The sequence below is a fragment of the Podarcis tiliguerta genome (assembly GCF_965153285.1).
Source record: "Podarcis tiliguerta genome assembly, chromosome: 10".
In the NCBI taxonomy this organism is placed as follows: Eukaryota; Metazoa; Chordata; class Lepidosauria; order Squamata; family Lacertidae; genus Podarcis; species Podarcis tiliguerta.
Genome location: NC_139543.1, coordinates 21,341,055 through 21,353,319, shown reverse-complemented (window position 1 = coordinate 21,353,319; position 12,265 = coordinate 21,341,055). Strand labels below are relative to the sequence as shown.

The 12,265-nt window shown below is 46.0% G+C and overlaps 1 protein-coding gene across 2 annotated transcripts in view; it reads left to right on the top strand.

Annotated features, from left to right (window-relative positions):
* Window positions 1–12,265, top strand: part of ST7 (suppression of tumorigenicity 7) — a 96,252-nt gene that overhangs the window by 57,884 nt on the left and 26,103 nt on the right. For both annotated transcript variants that reach the window (XM_083399797.1, XM_083399796.1), the window contains exons 4-7: window positions 612–666; window positions 2,694–2,809; window positions 4,798–4,873; window positions 8,043–8,197. In XM_083399797.1, the coding sequence (XP_083255923.1) occupies window positions 612–666; window positions 2,694–2,809; window positions 4,798–4,873; window positions 8,043–8,197 (402 nt within the window). The remainder of the gene's footprint in view (window positions 1–611; window positions 667–2,693; window positions 2,810–4,797; window positions 4,874–8,042; window positions 8,198–12,265) is intronic.

The window sequence follows — 12,265 nt, the reverse complement described above, 5'->3', positions numbered from 1 at the left end:
GTCCCAATCAAAAACTTTGGGAACTCTAATAAGCCCCTTCTACAACAATTATCATGATTCTTGTAAATTAGCATACCAATTAATTTACACACACTTTCTGCTAAAGGTGGATGAATTTCCAGCACCTGCTACTTCTCTCTTCTAGGTAATACTACTTGTACTGGGCAGGTTATTCAGACATACAAATCTACATGTCCCACAACATCGTCTTTGGTTTTTGGAGCAGAACATTGCTGGAAACAACAAGTTTCCAGGCCATTTTACAGTTAGAAATAAGAGGGCTGTGAACAATCTCTTTCTGAAATCTTGGGAAGACTGTCGCCATCAAAGCAGACAGTGCAAGGACTGATGGAACAGTGGTCTGATTCAGCATGCCAGCTTCATATATGTACTATTGGATCACAGAAGCACTCCAGATGTATATACTGTGGGCAAATCACAGGCCCCCCAATGGCGCCCATCTGTTAGATACCACCTGTATATTCGCCTGGTATTCTTTTAGATGCTTGGAATGCGCCTGGAATGACTTAATTTGAAGGCAATTTTGTTTTCAAATAAACAGTAGCATTAACTGGTAATTAGAAGGCGTATATATTTTTCCATTGTTACAGAATGCAAAGTCTGGCGAAATCCACTAAACCTGTTTAGAGGAGCTGAATATAACCGGTAAGTGCTGCACAGAATTGTCATTCAAGCACAGTAGCCACTTTTTAAAAGTTATGTTTGAGCACTCGTTCATTGTCACAGAATAACTTGGGGCTTATCCGAGCAGCACAGTGGACAGGTTTCACATATATTGTATTTTTAGTCCTTGTTGGAAGCCGCCCAGAGTGGCTGGGGAAACCCAGCCAGATAGGCGTGGTACAAATAATAAATTATTATTTATTATTTATTTATTATTTATTTATTTATTTATTTATTATTTATTATTTATTATTTATTAAGTGCATTCACACTTAACACTAAACCATGGCTTAGTACAGGGCCAGAAACCTTTTTTTGTTGTTAGCCTGAAAGCTGCATTTCTCCAATGACAAGGATGAAGAGCCACAGGCCTAGTGGGTCAAAAGTGCAACCACCCCAGACCTCTTTATCACGCCCCCCCCCAGCTCTCTCCATAGTCACTCCCTCTTTTCCTAGGCCACACCCCTCGCCCACCTTGCTACACATCAGGGGCAGACCTTGCTAATAATGGTGCGATGTGCCAGGCCAAACTTTGACGCCACCCAGTCAAGCCCTCGCACCACCTTCCCAAACCCAGTTAAGTGAGATGCTGGGCTTTGTGAAGGAGGCATATGAGGGTCCTGACAGGCTCCTAGAGGCCTCCCACCTCCTTCCCGAAGCTGGGAAAGCACAAACTAGGCTTTGGAAGGAAGTGGACCTTGTCAGAGTCCTCATGCCTTTGGGAAGGAGGCAGGAAGGCACCTTCTGAGCTGGGTGCCCTGGGGCGGGGGGGGGGCATTGCCTTAAATCTGCTTCCTTGAGTATTTTTGCCTGGTTAGATTGCATCCTTGAATTCTGACAATGACTCTCACTTGCATGGATAGAGGATATACAGGGGGTCTGTGAGCGTATGTAGAAACTAGCCTACTGTACAAAGGTTGGATTTATATTCACTGATTCACCCACTTTTGCTTCTGGTCCTACGCACCTGTCAGGGAACTGCCATCAGTGTCCGAGGGAGAGAGCAAGCTCCGAAGGGATCCCAGAGAGCGTCCTGGGAGTGGGAGGGGCAGCCCATCTTCTGGGGGAGAGAATCAGCGTAGCTCCAGTGGAGAAGGGGGGGAGATGGGGGAATTGGCGAGGTGATCCCATGACTCCTTGCCTGGGACCAGCGGGGAGAGAAGGGGTCCTCCGCTGCCCACGCCCTCCTTGCGCAGAAGGCTTCCGCGCAGGGAGAGTAGGCGGAGACTTGGCGTCAAAGAGCTTCTTTGCTGGAAGAAGTTTAAGAAACACCCACTGACAGATTCTGCTAGCGATTGAGACGGTCACGGGCGAGTGGCTGCCCAGACAGGAAAGGTTCACTCAGGCAACCCAGCCAGACGTTGGGACAAGCTTACGCACGAGCAACCCCTAGAACCATTACAGCACCCCTTCCTTCTGAAGGTTGTCGAGAAGAAAATGCAAAGATTCATTCTCTCTCTCTCTCTCTCTCTCTCACACACACACACACACATTCTCCATCCAGGTAAGCGGGAGGCAATATCTGTGGTTTAAGGACAAATTCCAGCCTAGAAAGATCCTTTGGGAGCAAGGCTGTGAGAAGCACGGGGAGAGGTCTGATGGGCCCCCATTTCAGTAGGATGAAGAGGGCTCGTGTGGTGTAGTGGTTGAGAGTGGTAGTCTCCTAATCCGGGGAACCGGGTTCGTGTCTCCGCTCCTCCACCTGCAGCTGCTGGATGACCTTGGGCCAGTCACACTTCCTTGAAGTCTCTCAGCCCCACTCACCTCACAGTGTTTGTTGTGGGGGAGGAAGGGAAAGGAGAATGTTAGCCGCTTTGAGACTCCTTAAAGGGAGTGAAAGGCGGGATATCAAATCCAAACTCTTCTTCTTCTTCTCGGTATATCCAGTAGGATGAAAAGGGTATGAGAAGATTTCTGAGAATTTGGAATGGCCCATGGGGAAGATCTTCCGATGAATTTGCGATGGCGGTTTCTGCTATTTCTTGTACTCTCTTTTATACTCTCTCCAGGTATACCTGGGTGACGGGAAGGGAACCTCTGACATACTACGATATGAATCTTTCGGCGCAAGATCATCAGACCTTCTTCACGTGCGATACGGACCACTTAAGGCCTGCAGATGCCAGTAAGGAGTTTACTAATAAGTGTGCTTGGAAACGTATGACTTGGAGTGAATAGCAAAGTTTACTTCCAAGAAAATAGGGACAAGGTGTCTCGGATCACCAATCTGTTGTCTTTGCTTGTGTCTAAACCGCTTGCTTGGAGTGCTTGTCTAAATTACGGTTCTCAGCACTTCAGATTTGAAGTGTGAGTGCTGCTGCTTATCTAGCTGAAATGGTATCACCCTGTATCAGTTGGGTTTGGGTTAGCTTGGGGGGGGGGGGGCTCAGAAAACAGCCTGATAATATCTGGGCATGTTCAGTGACCATGAAATGCTGACACTAAAGGAGGAAACAGAAAACCAAATGGGAGCGGGAATGGCCTGGAGAAGCTGAAGCCCTCCACACTGCAGGTACCACTAGTAGGTATTCTTGCCCTTTCTCCAAAAACCTTCCTTTTAGGATAGCCCTTCTTGTGTGGTGATTTCTTCTCACGCTGCTCTAGCGCAGGGTGTCCCAAACTTGGGTCTTCAGCTGTTTTTGGACTGCAATTCCCATCATCCTCGACCACTGGTCTTGCTAGCTGGGAGTGATGGGAGTTGTAGTCCAAAAACAGCTGGAGACCCAAGTTTGGGAAATTCTGCTGTAGTACAAGAGACGGGAGCTTGTGGTCTGCAGGTCAGATTTGGACCAGATTTCCCCCAAACCGCACCCACTTTCCCCATATGTCCAGTGTGACATCAGGAAGTGGAGATGTAGCTAGATCAGATGTGCGACCTGTGGGGGGAGCTCAGCCACACAGCCAATCACTGCAGAAAGGAGATGAGCACAGGGCAAATCATTGTGCAAGGGACTTTGGCAGGTGGGCAGGGCACCCTACCTGCCCATCATCTGAGATAAGTTGATTGACAGATGGGTTGTCCTGCCCACTTGCCAAAGCTGGTTTCCATTGTTGATTTCTGAGCAAACCATTCTTGGCACGTTTTCCTGTAGTTTCGTGCTACTAGAGGTAGTAGTCCAGATGGGTTTAAATTTAAACGAAGCCAATAGTTGAATGTTCTTAACCAGGTCCGGGTCTCGACGGAGAGGAGGCCAGTCTCCAGCCATAGGGCAAAAACCATTATTGATCTGCGCATGAAGGATATTGAGCAGCAGAATAATCTGGCCTATATTAAGAAATTTAGTGCTTGGTACGCTTATCTGCCCCCCCTCCCACTTTGATTTTCGGGCACCTTGTCTACCTTAACCATTCCAAAACTCAGACGGGCCTTTACACTCGCCAGACTAAATATGTTACCCTCAGCTGTTCTTGAAGGTAGATATCAAAAAATTCCATTCGAGAACCGGCTCTGCCCCTGTGGAGCTGGCTATGTAGAGACGGTGTCACACGTTCTCTTGTCTTGCTCCCTATATAAAGATCTCAGGGACGAGACCATTACGCCGCTCCTATCTGCCATCCCAGGCCGCTCTTGTGAAGCCAAATTGTTCTCACTCCTAGCCGACCAGAACAGCTCGACAACAGAGAAGGTTGCCAAATTTATCGAGAGAGCAATGAGACTGAGAGCTGTTATCTGAATGACACCAGTGTCGTCACCCGGATTCCTCGCCTAGGATCTTATGATTATTATCATTATGTTTTATTATTATTATTTTATTACCTCTGCCAAGTTTTAAGTACTGAGATTATTAATTTACCTAGGGTTTTAATAGGTCACAAGATTTTATGGTAACTATATTTGTAATGTATTTTTGTTGGTGTTTGTCCTTTGATGCTATGGCCTGTCGGCTACGCAAATAAAGTCTACTACTTCCTGTAGTTTCCTCTAACATTGACTGCACAGATGTAAGGTTCCTCTTCCTCTGGACACGTTTAAAGAGTAAACCTGAGGTTTGGAGAGAAGGTGCGTCGAGACATTTGCCTGATAAAATGCCCCAACGGAATGCTTGACTACAGTTGCGTCCTGTCAAATCACCCCCTCTATTTTTATTTATTTTTAAATACCTTGCTCAACAGTAATGCAAAAAGCGTGGAGGGAGAGAAATCCACAGGCCAGAATTTCTGCAGCGCACGAAGCCTTAGAGCTAAATGAGTAAGTATCTCAACAGTCGTTTGAAAATGTTTTTGCTTGACCATGAACAGGGGTGGGAAACTTACAGCCTTGGGGACCAAATGTGGCCCTCCAAGCCTCTTATTTGGCCCCCAGAACTCTCCCCAGCCATGCACTTCAATGGCCCTGTTCCACGCTCTCCTTGGGTACCTTAATGTCTTGTTGAACTGTGATACTGCCTCTTGTTTGTTGAGAAGGATGGAGGACGGTGTAGCAACCTCTGGCTTTTGTGAGTAGCTGCAATGCAGCCTACTGTAAAAAAAAGAGTGAAAGCCACCCTCTTTTTGCCTCTGGCCTCAGCCTCCATGTGGCCCCCGGAAGATTCCCTAATGAGGAAACACTGCCTTCAGATTAAAAGATTGTCCCCACCCCTGATCTAGACTGTTCATGCTAATTTCTTATCTTTGGGAGGGTGAGGTACAAAGTGAGGTAGTTCTCCAAATTTGCAAACGGTAGGCAATAGGGAAGGACCTATAATGCTTTCTTCATCTGTTGGTGCTAACTGCTGATGCTTGCATGGCAAAGTAGTTTTTAGTAGTGAAATAAGAGCAGGGTGGCGCTGTGGGTTAAACCACAGAGCCTAGGACTTGCCGATCAGTAGGTCGGCGGTACTAATCCCCGCGACCGGGTGAGCTCCCGTTGTTCGGCCCCTGCTCCTGCCAACCTAGCAGTTCGAAAGCACAAAAGTGCAAGTAGATAAATAGGTACCGCTCCGGCGGGAAGGTAAACGGCGTTTCCGTGCGCTGCTCTGGTTCACCAGAAGCGGCTTAGTCATGCTGGCCACATGATCCGGAAGCTGTACGCCGGCTCCCTCGGCCAAGAAAGCGAGATGAGTGCCGCAACCCCAGAGTCGGCCACGACTGGACCTAATGGTCAGGGGTCCCTTTACCTTAAGAGCAGGAGAAATTCTGCTAATACTGAGGCCTATTTATTTATTTATTTATTTATTTATTTAAAACATGGACTTTGTTATTCCTTTAAAACAAAATACAGTGGTGCCCCGCAAGACGAATGCCTCGCAAGAGGGAAAACCCGCTAGACGAAAGGGTTTTCCGTTTTGGAGGTGCTTCGCAGGACGAATTTCTCTATGGGCTTGCTTCGCAAGACGAAAATGTCTTGCGATTCCTGGGGGTTTTTTTTCACTCCCCACCCCCTTTTTCTAAGGCACTAAGCTGCTAATAGCCTTTTAGCAGCTATTCCGCTAATCCCTTAAGCCTTTAATAGCCGCTAATAGCCGCTAAACCGCTAATCCGCTAATGGGCTTGCTTCGCAAGACGAAAAAACCGCTAGACGAAGAGACTGACGGAACGGATTCTTTTCGTCTTGCGAGGCACCACTGTACGCATTCAATTGTTCTTGTGTTTTCTGGGCTCCATTCCGAATGTTTCAAGTTAAAAATAGTGGCCTACTCTGATCCAGCAATGTATTGCCAGTTATTTATTTGGAACACAATCCTGCACAGAATTTTGCTTTGCAGAACTTTGCATGCGCTATGTGTCTGGACAGTGGCTCCTTGCCTCCTTATTGGGGCTTTGCATACCAGCCGCTCTGCACTGAGTGCCAGTGGTCTGCTGAGTCGCAGAACGAATGGAGCTTCAGGTAGACACTATTTTTGGCCGGGACCTATTGCAACGGATTTGACTGGCCACAACAGTTATTGCAAATGCTGCACAGCTTGCTGGACTGTGCCATATCCTGAGTCCCAGCTTTGTATGCCTGGGATTTCTGGCCTGGTGATAGTGTGGTTTGCATATTTATGGGACCGCCTCTCCTTGTATGCCCCGCAGAGGACCTTAAGGTCCATGAACAACCATAATTTAGAGGTCCCAGGTCCTAAGGAAGTCAGACTATCCTCCGCCAGGGCCTTTTCAGTGATGGCTCTGACCTGGTGGAATGCTCTATCGCAGGAGACTAGGGCCCTTCAGGATTTAACCTCCTGTCGGGCCTGTAAGACAGAGCTATACCGCCTGGCCTCTAATTTGAATTCAGCCTGATCTTTTATTTCCCTTCTCTCTCCCCCCTCCCCTTTTATGAAGATTACCCGCTCTGAGACCCCAGAGCTAATTCTCCCCTGGCCTCCTTGCTGGCCCAAGTAGGACTAATTCAGCCAGCTAGCCCTGGTGACTATCTAATGCTTATTAGATGGATTTCCCCCAAATTGATTTCTGAACTTTGAATTTTATTGTTATTCATGTTTTTATACTGTATTTTATGCTGCTTTTACAATTAAGTGTTTTAAATTGGTTGTTAGCCGCCCTGAGCCCTGAGTCCGAACCGGAAAGGGCAGAGTATAAATAAAAATTTTAGTATTTATTATTATTATTATAGCATGGATCACACCCTTACTTGTGTCACATAGAACCTGCATTTCAGACAGCTACTTGTGGTAAGATCTCTATATGGGAGAAGAAGCAATAGGCCCAGGTCCTGCCCAGTTCAAATGAAACTTTCAGGCTGCAGTCTCCATTAATGGGGATAGGAGTCCCTTGTTTATGCCAAGGTCTGGGTTGCAGCCTCTTGCTGCTCCTGCCATTGGCTTAAGTGGCTGGGTGGCTTCACACATACCTTGCAGAATTGTTCTCCTCCAGTGAAGTGAATGGAGGAGCACTAATAGACCGCAGCATAGCAGATGCTTCAGAGAGCCTCCATGAACACATGGAATTGCAGGCGTGTTTCCTATCACAAATAGGGACGCGGGTGGCGCTGTGGGTTAAACCACAGAGCCTAGGGCTTGCCGATCAGAAGGTCGGCAGTTCAAATCCCCGTGAGGGGGTGAGCTCCTATTGCTTGGTCCCTGCTCCTGCCAACCTAGCAGTTCGAAAGCACGTCAGAGTGCAAGTAGATAAATAGGTACCACTCCGGCGGGAAGGTAAACGGCGTTTCCGTGCGCTGCTCTGGTTCGCCAGAAGTGGCTTAGTCATGCTGGCCACATGACCCAGAAGCTGTACGCCGGCTCCCTCGGCCAATAAAGCAAGATGAGTGCCGCAACCCCGGAGTCGTCCGCTACTGGACCTAATGGTCAGGGGTCCCTTTACCTTCCTATCGCAATAAGACAGGCAAAAGCTACATGTTAATTGGATATAGCCTAGAAAATGCTTTTCCCTTTCCTAGTTTGTCTTATTAATGATTGTTTCTGTTGTTTCACTGACAGGTGTGCCACTGCCTATATTCTGTTGGCAGAAGAGGAAGCAACAACTATTGTGGAAGCAGAGAAGTTGTTCAAACAGGCTCTGAAGGCTGGCGAAGGCTGCTACAGGCGTAGCCAACAACTGCAGCATCATGGTGCCCAGTACGAAGCTCAACACAGTAAGCTAGTCTCTCTTCGACTAAAAATCCCAAGACCTTTCAAGAGACAAATAGTTGCTAGTAGTGGGGTAGGAGAACTGAAAATAACGCCAATATATTTCACATCTGGCAACCATTGCCTATGGAAGTGTATACTCTCAATTCTAGGAGGCTGTTTGCTCAGAATCGAGTACAGTGGTACCTTGGTTCTCGAACGGCTTAGTTGTCGAATAAATCAGCTCCCGGATGCCGCAAACCCGGAAGTAAGTGTTCCAGTTTGCGAACGTTTTTCGGAAGCCAAACGTCTGATGCAGCTTCCGCTTGAGTGCAGGAAGCTTCTGCAGCCAATCGGAAGCTGCGTCTTGGTTTTCGAATGGTTTTGGGAGTCAAACGGACCCCCGGAATGGATTAAGTTCAAGAACCAAGGTTCCACTGTATACACTTTCAGAGTGAATGCTAAATACATCACTTCAGGTAAATGAGCCACCATAGCCGCTAGAGGGTCGTGAAAATCTGTGCCCTTGGCTTTTTAGGCTCCTCTACCCATGCACCATCTGAAACCAAAGAAGCGTATTGGTTTGCCACATGTGAAATATATCAGCATTTTTTTCAGCTTTCCTAACACACCTAGTTACCCCTCTCAAACTTGCATTTCAAAAAATATTTACATGCTGTTTGTACACCATTCCTCCTCCAGTGAGTTCTGAGTGTTCTGTGGGGTCAGAGGACTATCCCCATTCTTACCGCGTGATGTCAGGGTTAGGTTTCTCAGTGAGTTTGATGACTGAGCAGTATTTCAATCCCAAATCTTCTTTATTTGCAAGGTTGGTTGCCAGATATGAATTATTTTTATTTTTTAGCTCTTCTACCCCACTATAGGCTAATAGCACTTTTTCACAGGGTTGTGTGTTATATACCACGATTCTCCCCAGAAACAGCACTGAACACAGTATACCTATTCTTGAGAATTTTAGCTTTAATTAAAAATAATTGAAAAGGTTTGTTTCTTGTCCTCCATAAAAGGGGGCTCCCTGTAGCTGCTGATCAGAGGTTGCAGCAAAACCCCTTTGAAGGTGCAGCAGTCAGCTGATGATGTCATTGTGACATCAGGTCATTGACAGGTGTGTGGTCTCACTCAGCTTTCAGGATTGGCCAGCAGGGTGTGAGGGAGTTACATTTCCCTACTGCTGTGCTCCATAAATGTGAGGCATCTGCTATTGATGGAAATGCAGTTATTGGAATTAAACGGTGTAATAAATATTGAAGTGATGTAAGGTAGGAAAATGGAATTAGATGGATATATCAAAATATGCAGGAACATAAAGTAAAGGTACCCCTGCCCGTACGGGCCAGTCTTGACAGACTCTAGGGTTGTGCGCCCATCTCACTCAAGAGGCCGGGGGCCAGCGCTGTCCGGAGACACTTCCGGGTCACGTGGCCAGCGTGACATCGCTGCTCTGGCGAGCCAGAGCCGCACACGGAAACGCCGTTTACCTTCCCGCTAGTAAGCGGTCCCTATTTATCTACTTGCACCCGGGGGTGCTTTCGAACTGCTAGGTTGGCAGGCGCTGGGACCGAATGACGGGAGCGCACCCCGCCACGGGGATTCGAACCGCCGACCTTTCGATCGGCAAGCCCTAGGCGCTGAGGCTTTTACCCACAGTGCCACCTGCGTCCCCATGCAGGAACATAGGGGAATTTAAATGACCCTTGGGAGGGGAGGAAGGGAAGTCACATGTATGGTATAATAAAATATGTTTGGTGTTTGTGTGTGGGTGTATGGAAATGCAGTTACTGGGAGTACTGTGCACACAACCATACATTTGATTCACCTGACTTTCCCCATAGAATCATGGGAACCGTAGGTCTGTGAAGGGTAAACTGCAGTTTTCAGGATTCTTTGGAGGAAATCAAATCTATGGTCTGTACAAAGCAATTTATCTTGGGGTGGCCAAGAAGTACCAGGAAGCATTAGTACCACTGAACAAAGACATGTGTGCCGTCCAGTTGTGGCCATTTGTATTCAAAAGGATACTTTTAAACGAGTGCAACAAGTTGCCTGGAATAATCATTGCCAAATTTGGAAAGAAGCTGCAAGAGATCAGCTTATTTTAACCTGCTGAACTTTAGGAAACAGGAGCCTGAAACATGGCAACAATTTCGAAGGTCACTTTTCCACTTAGTGCGGGAAAGAAGTGGGAAAGTTGCCCCCTCCCCAATAAGATTTGACGTTTCTGCATTTCCATAAGCTGTTTACCTAGCTAGCGTGTTCCAGGAAATGTTTATTCACGACATATTCCCCAAAATGAAATGTGTTTTTAGAGTGAGGAGTCTCCCATTGGGGCACATGGAAATAACAGTGTAGAGGATTGATTCAAGCAATCAGCAGCATGTCTATAAAACAGAATGCTCAAATTTCACAAAATGTGGGTGGTGACCTTATTGGGATCACTGATAAGCATGGCTTCTCATTTCAGGCACAGTGATCTCAGGCAGAAAATGAAATGGAATGTGTGTATTGAGTGCAGATGAAAAGCTTAGGAGTTGGAGAGGGAGAGAACTTCGACAATGGGCCTGGCAGCCAGGCGAGTTTACCCCATGATAATTCCAGATATGTTGGGTGGTACAAAAGATCTTATCATGGAAGATTTTAGGATTAAAAAGTCCAGGAGACATCTGAGGGCCTCTTTGCGTGTGGCATCTGTGAGGCAGAGAGAGAGAGAAATCTCTTCCCAATAGACATTTTAAACACAGCAAAGCCCAGAAGTGATTGTCATGACAAATCTAGCCAGATGTTGGTAAAATTACTCTTGAACTGCTATTTGTTCCTTACCTGCTTTTGAGGCATTCAACAAACTAGATGATCTTCCTTAGATTATCAGCCCATTAAATGGATCCTGCAGAGGATCTTGTTTTAGAATATCCTTTTGACACCTCCCAACCTCATGTTTCTATCTATTCCATGCAAATTGTTCCTGATAACACAGAGACTGGCAGGGTGAAAGTGTTTGTAACTTGGCTTTCTTCAATTCAACCAAGGGAAATGATTTTGAATTCCAGAAAATGCTGAAAAGCCTCAGGTTCTGTAAATAACAGTGTAATCCTATTCATGTCTACTCAGACGTAAGTGCCATTGAATTCAGTGGGACCTACTCTCAGGTAAATGTAGATAGGATTATAGCCCAAGACCATTTTAGAATGTCTTGAATAGATGCTTTTATTGACTCTATGTTGACCATTCCTTGAGTCACTGTAACACAGCTTGGAGGACAAACCAATCTAATTATGTTATGTATAACCATGTTAAAAACAGATGTGGCTAATGAGCCCTTTATTAAATACTGGGAAACCATTCTAGAGATAAGTGGTTACTTAATATGAACTACAGCTGAAGGAATTCCCTCTCCTGCCTTATTTATTTTCTCTTTGAAAGTCAGACCTGTTGCTTAATCTGTCTGAAAAGTACAATCATGGCTTTGGGATAATTTGTATGTATTCTGAATGCTTTTGGCTTATATCTTGTTGTGATCAGAAGAGACTTCAAAACGTGAGGACCATAATCTGCAAATACTTGGTTGACAAGTAGGATACATTAGGCCAATGTATGGCAACACAACAAGTGTGTTGTCTTAATACTGTGACTCTGTAGATCATTATCTACATAAACATTTTCTGTTTGGTCCTTAAAAGAGGGCATATTACAACTAAAGAAAGGGTATGATGCCTCATTCTCAAAAAAGTCTTTGAAAAGAGAAAAAAAATCCTGATTTGTTCTTTGTTAAACGGTCAATGCTGAAATTTATTTCTATTAATGTTTGTGGATAACTACGATATCACAAGGAACTGTGTAAATTCAGTGTGAAGGAAGAGTTCAGCGTGTTTATATTCACACAACTCTACCAGAGGCAGAAAATCTTGCTGCTTGGTCTATATATATCGTGTGCTTGTGTGTGTGTAGGAATTTGACTTCCTTGACCTGAAGCAAGGAAAGGACTTTTCAGCTGCAGAGACACCTTTTGGAGGCAGGCAGACCTGAACGCTGCACGCTGCACCTGGTCTACCAAGGCTGCAGAGTCCAATCTATACACC